This window comes from Crocodylus porosus, unplaced genomic scaffold, assembly GCF_001723895.1.
Source record: "Crocodylus porosus isolate Cpor-Errol unplaced genomic scaffold, CroPor_comp1, whole genome shotgun sequence".
In the NCBI taxonomy this organism is placed as follows: Eukaryota; Metazoa; Chordata; order Crocodylia; family Crocodylidae; genus Crocodylus; species Crocodylus porosus.
The window spans coordinates 37,753,303-37,758,969 of NW_017728951.1; the positions used below are offsets into that span (position 1 = coordinate 37,753,303).

At 47.7% G+C, this 5,667-nt stretch overlaps 1 protein-coding gene and 1 long non-coding RNA gene across 5 annotated transcripts in view; one reads left to right on the top strand and one right to left on the bottom strand.

Annotated features, from left to right (window-relative positions):
• LOC109323979 overlaps positions 1 to 5,667 on the bottom strand; it is a 26,754-nt gene that overhangs the window by 11,562 nt on the left and 9,525 nt on the right. The gene's annotated exons all lie outside the window — the stretch shown is intronic.
• LOC109323978 overlaps positions 3,450 to 5,667 on the top strand; it is a 5,479-nt gene continuing 3,261 nt past the window's right edge. Inside the window, exons 1-3 of one of the 2 annotated variants that reach the window (XR_002104807.1) lie at positions 3,450 to 3,576; positions 3,940 to 4,182; positions 4,660 to 4,718. Coding sequence is in view for 1 of the 2 variants with exons in the window: in XM_019555684.1 (XP_019411229.1) it covers positions 3,628 to 3,842; positions 3,940 to 4,182; positions 4,660 to 4,718 (517 nt within the window). In the remaining variant the exon portion in view is untranslated. Of the gene's footprint in view, positions 3,843 to 3,939; positions 4,183 to 4,659; positions 4,719 to 5,667 lie in introns of both variants that reach the window. The other variant, XM_019555684.1, reaches the window with a different exon arrangement.

Below are 5,667 nucleotides of genomic sequence, written 5' to 3' on the forward strand. Positions count from 1 at the left end.
GGCTCCGCGGGGGGCTCCGATGGGCGGGGGAGCTGCTTGGGACGGGCGGGCCTGGGTCCAGTCTGGCCCGAGCCCGACGTGCCCCGAGGGACGCGGCTGCGACCTGCCGAGCAAAACACGGACGGCTCTGTCCCTCGGATGCCGGGAGCCGCCGGGACCGGGACCGTCCTGCCACCGCGCTCCTTGTCCAGCACCTAGAGACACCGCTCATTCTCCTCAGACCTGTCTAAGGACACTTCAAACAGAGTTCAAAAACACTTGGCAGGGTCCCCAGGCCCCTTGTACCATCACTACTATCGTTTAGTTGGTCTAGTAAAAGATACCACATCTACCCAAAGAACCGTGCCTTCCACTACTACTACTACTACTATGATGATGATGATGATTATAGTGGAAATGCATCCGGCTGAAGGAAGAATGAATGGGATTCTTCCAAAACTGGGACCGAACGTGGCATGTCCCTGAGCTATGGCAGCATCAGGCAAAACTTCCTTCTCTTGCCATGGATGGAGATCTCATTTCGCTTTGTTGTCTGTTATTTTAATGTTGTTCGTCGCTGCATCTCTCTCTCTCTTCCAGGCTCTCTCCCTTCTCAGGGCTGTTGAGTTGCAGGAAGCAGGGAGTATGAAAGGGCCAGGAGAGAGAGAGAGGGGAGAGAATTGCTCTGAGCTGCTATGGAGTGAAATTCAGTTCCCTGGGGAGTTAGCAGACAGTTTGTGGAGATGTTACTCCAGAGTTTCAGACTATGATAAATATGATAATTTGTATAAAATTTGAATGGGTTCTTGTTTTCAGGGAGAATGCCTCCGATGATGAATGTTCATGATTTTCAGATAGATGGCTGATAAAAAGTGTATTGAATTGTTGAAAGCGATTTTAATTTTAATTCTCTACCTGCAGATGTCTGATAATAATAATGTCTCCTAATAAAATAGGAAGGTGTCAGTTTAAGCAGCAGTATCTCGCTTCACTTCATCCTTCCCATCCCCAGACTGTGGCAACATTAACCTCTTCTTATAAAAAGGCACATAAAATTATTATAATTACAGAGTTATTAATTTTAAAAAGAGGGTTAGCAGGATTTTTTATTATTATTAATAGAGCTCGCACACTACCCCTGGAAGTATATCCCTGTGTGAAATGATGGATCCGATTGCTAATTCTATTATTAGATATTGCCTAGGAATTGCCTTTCGGGTTTTTTAATTAGAGTAATTGAAAGCAAAAGAGGTGGGGCTAATTATTTTTTTTATTTTTCTCCCCTTTGTTATTATTTAAAAGCCATCGATGATGTTCCTGCCTCCAGATCTTCGCGTCAGAAGCAGACTTCCAGCAGAGCAGCAAAGGGAAAAGGGACAGACCTGTGCTTTTTTAGGGTTGAAAGTCCCAAACCGGTAGTGTGCGTGTATGAGGTTAATTGGGTTTTGTGAATTTGGACAGCTCATAGGATACCTTCCCCTACCCCCCTCCGCTTGCCTCTGATGCGGGCTGATATTTCATGTTAAAAAAAAAAAAAAAAAAACCCAACAACAACAACAACTCTGGTAACATGAAATCAATGACCTGGCAGTTACACTCTAATTAGCGCCTCCTGCGAAGCAGCCCAGAGCCAGCCCAGGAAAATCAAACACAAACGCGCACAGAACTGAGGCATGCACGTTGTTCGAAGGGCTCTGCTCCGGCCCCAGCCCTGGGCAGCCCAGACCCAGCCAAAGCCTCGTTAAAAACAAAACATGTTCGCGATCAGAAACATAAAATCGACTGGAAGGAAGAAACGCGCACGCCCAAGTGTCGAGCGCTGCGGTGTCGGGGACTGGGGCGGAAAATGGATCCGCTGCAACATGCAAAACTCGGCTCCCGGCCACCCCGGCCGCGGCGAGGCAGCCCCCAAAGAGCCCAGGGTAGTTCGCATGGCTCTTTCGCCTCTCCCTGAAAGGCAGCGACAGTGTTTTCCATTCATCAGGGGCTGGAATCTGGTGCTTCTGGTTGAATCAAAGTGGGATGACAGGGGAAAAAAGAGCTGGAGGAATGATTCACTATTGTGTGTGAAGAATTAGGGTGGAAATGCCTGGGAGAGGAGTGTGGTTTAAACAGCCACCGCCAAATCCTCTTGGCAAAGAGCAGAAGGGATGGTGCAGAGCTCAGCGAGCTTTACACCGGAGCGAGTGAATGTTACATTCGGGGACAGATGGATACATAGACAAGCGCACACAGAGCCAATTATACATATTCATACATAAATATATATAAATATATGCATACATGCATATATGCATATCTACCTATTTATAGTATGTGTACATGCATACACATATGTATTTAGCTGCAGTTTGCCCGTGCACATATATGTAAGTGTTTATGCGCGTATTTATATGTATTTATATACATATATATACATACACGCGTGGACCTACATATCATGTATGTAAAAACATAAATCAATGCCCATATCTGTGTCTATATGCAGGTATATATCCTTGCGTGTGTGTTTATAAAATAACTAGGTGCCTTTAAAAGAATTTGTATTATACAATAACATAAAGGTATATTGAACAGAGAACTTGTTTATGTATATTTATGTCCATGTTTCTATACGCATGTGTATGTTTGTGCATCTATATACACTTGCAGTTATATATACGACTAATCTGTATAGCTATACAGAGAATCAGAGAAGTAGTAAAATATTTTGTAATGAGAGAATGGTAATGTTATGGTTATATTAAGGCATATACAGTTTGTGTGTGTGTGTGTGTGTGTGTGTGTGTGCGCGCGCGCGCGCGCGCGCGCGCGCTGAGTGTGTAATTTCCCCTCGAAATTAAAACAGTCTTAAATTTGGAGCTGTTGGGCAGGGGAGGGCATTCCCCCAAGCGCCAGTGGCCTGGTCACCCCCTTTTCTCTGTCTGTTGCAGACAGCCCCCCCCCATGAGAGTGCTGGAAGCCGGAGCTGAGAGAGGACATTTATTCAGGGCAATTAGAGAGCAGGTACCGCTTCAAAAATGGATTTGTTAAGAGGGGACGGAGTTCAAATTATTGTAAAAAAAAAAAGAAAGAAAGAAAGAAAAAGAAATGCGCTTAAACGATTGCACCAAAGTAGGGAAGCAGAAGCAGCTTGGCGTGTAAGGTATCATATTGGAACTGCTTCTGCTTTAGACCTCGGGATTAATCAAAGAAATCGGTGCATTTGATGAGGAGTTATTCAGCAGCTGAGCTCTGGAAAACTGCATCCCTGCTTTCTTTATACATTTTATTATTTTCAATTGGGTTGAAAAATTAGGAGTGTTTAGAGAAAAGAAATACACATTTCTTCTTCCAGCGGGCTGGAAAGCTTTTATTTTCCCTGTTCTTTTCTTTCCTTTCCCTTTCTATTTTTTTTCTTTCCCTTTTCCCTTCCTCCTTCTAAAGTTTTTAGAGGGAGGGTGATTGCCGGGGGTGGGGGCAGGCTGCATTTGAGGAAACCGGAGCCTGGTCTGGGTGCTCTGGTCCTCACTGATTTGTCTTCCTGATTCTGTTCTTACCCACCACACCCCAAACATTTTATTGTCCGGGTTTTCATTCAGTAGCCCAATAGTCTGAGTGAGTAGCCAAGGCTCCTTCCTCCAGCTTTCAGCCCCCCCGCCCTCCCCAATGCAAATTGGTGCTAGGGAGATGAAAGTGCCAAGATTTTACGCTGACCCCATGTCAGTTCCTCTCCTGTCTCTAAACTTCTCTCTCCCAGGTCTTGCGGAAGGCTGTGCACAGGGAGCGGGGCTCTCTGCTGAAGAGAAGGAATTGGTCCATTCTGCAAAACTTTGTTATTACTTCCCAGCAGATAAAACTGGCAGGGATGGAAATTGTCAGAGGTGCCCATTACAAGCAGCGCTTAGCAACTTTCTCTCTGTAAAAGATGTGCTCCCAGCTTGCTAACCTTTGGTTTTATTGATCTCTTTTTAAATACAGATCTGAATTGTTGCTGAACCCTGATCAGCGGCTGTCTCTGTTCCTCGCCCGTGGTGAGGGTGAAGCTGAGGCGCTAAAGACATCCTGGGAAGAGTGTTACTGGCACAGGGGCCAGCCAGAAATCCCTGCCGGGCTCTTCACCCTGTTCCTGAATTCTCCCACTGGCAGGCGTGTGCGCCCGGAGCACTCAGGCACCGACCCCCGGCCCCAGTGCATTTCCTATCGATTGGATGCAGACAATCAGTGGGTTGTTTTTTTCATTCTTTATGAAGGGGTGTTGGGAGAGCTGCAGATCTTGGGTCCAATTTATCAGTTATTAAAAGGACCCTTCCTGGACCTAGAGAGCTCAGGGGCATTTCTCATCTCAACTCCAAATAGGAAAAAAAAATTGTAGTCAGCTATCTTTAATCATTGACTCGAGGGCACATTTCACATCATCTCTCAAATCTGCATTTTTTATGAAGTGGCCAAAACGTGTGCTGCGTGCCTAATTTTCTCTCCCTTATAGGCGTTAAGAAGAATAATGAGAAATCGGCTGGAAATTAACTTGCTCTTGCCCCTGAAGCCTTTTTTACCCCCACGAGGGAGACGGGAACTTTATTTTTCCCTCTATATCAACTGGTTGAAAGGCTGAGGGCTGGCGGGGTCTGGGGGGGGGGGGGGGGGGTCGGCCGCAGCAAAGTTATGAGACAGACCTGCAAACTTTGCTTTTCTCTGCAGCTCCCAGACCAGAACAGAGATGCTTGTCACAAGGACAATCGCTGTGTTCCTGGGGGAAGGTGAGTCACCTCCCCGCCGACTTCCAATGCATCCATCCACACACCTTCAAACCCAGCCAAACCCTTAACTCCCCTCCAACACCCTGGCACAAACCCCCTCACCCCGCTCAGGGATTTCAGGGGAGAGATCTCCCAGAGCAAAGGAAGGTCCAATTGCGGTCATTTTTCATGATACTGTTTACTCCTCAGAAATCTTTTTTTTCCTCCCCCTGGCCTGTTTCGAGCCAGGCTTGGGGGAGACGGACTGATTCTGTAAATACGACCGTACTGCATGGCACTGTGAGCAGACTCAGCATGCATCTTCTACCTTAACAGCCCTCCTTTGCTTTGAATTTTAAAGCCCTCTTGGAGGGAAGAATAGATTTGAATGAACCCTGAGAAAATGTCCACGGGATACAATAAAAACTCCACGTCCCTTCAGCAGGGCCACGACAGCGGGGCCCGTGCTGTCTTAGGCATCAGGTCCCGGGTTTTCCTGAAAGCCCTTTGAGCTCTTCTGCCGGGTGCCAGTCCCCGTGGATGACACGGCTTGTGCTGAAGTCTCAGAGGTCCCTGCCTTAGCCACTGCAGCCTGACTCTGGACGAAGGGAAGACACCGAGAAAGTTGCTCTGCTTTCCTGAATGAGGCGATAGAGGGAGGACTGGTCTGTTGAGCAAGAGTAGTCCTTTCAGGCCAGGCTGCCTCGGCAGAGTTTTCTGGGAGTCATCCAGAGAACGCATTAGTATCAGCCTTAGTACCAGGGCTAAGGCGGCGGCAGGGGTAGGCACTGGGCAGGCTGCGGGTGCGGAGTGGAGCTGCCCGCAGGGGCCGCGCTCCCCGCCCCGCGCTCGCTCCGCTCCGCACCCGCGCTCAGGCCGAGGACGGTTCCTCGTAGCCTGACTCCCGCGATAAAAAAGGGCGGCAAAACCAAATTAAAAGGGAAAAGCTGTTAGTAAAGAGAGGCTGAGA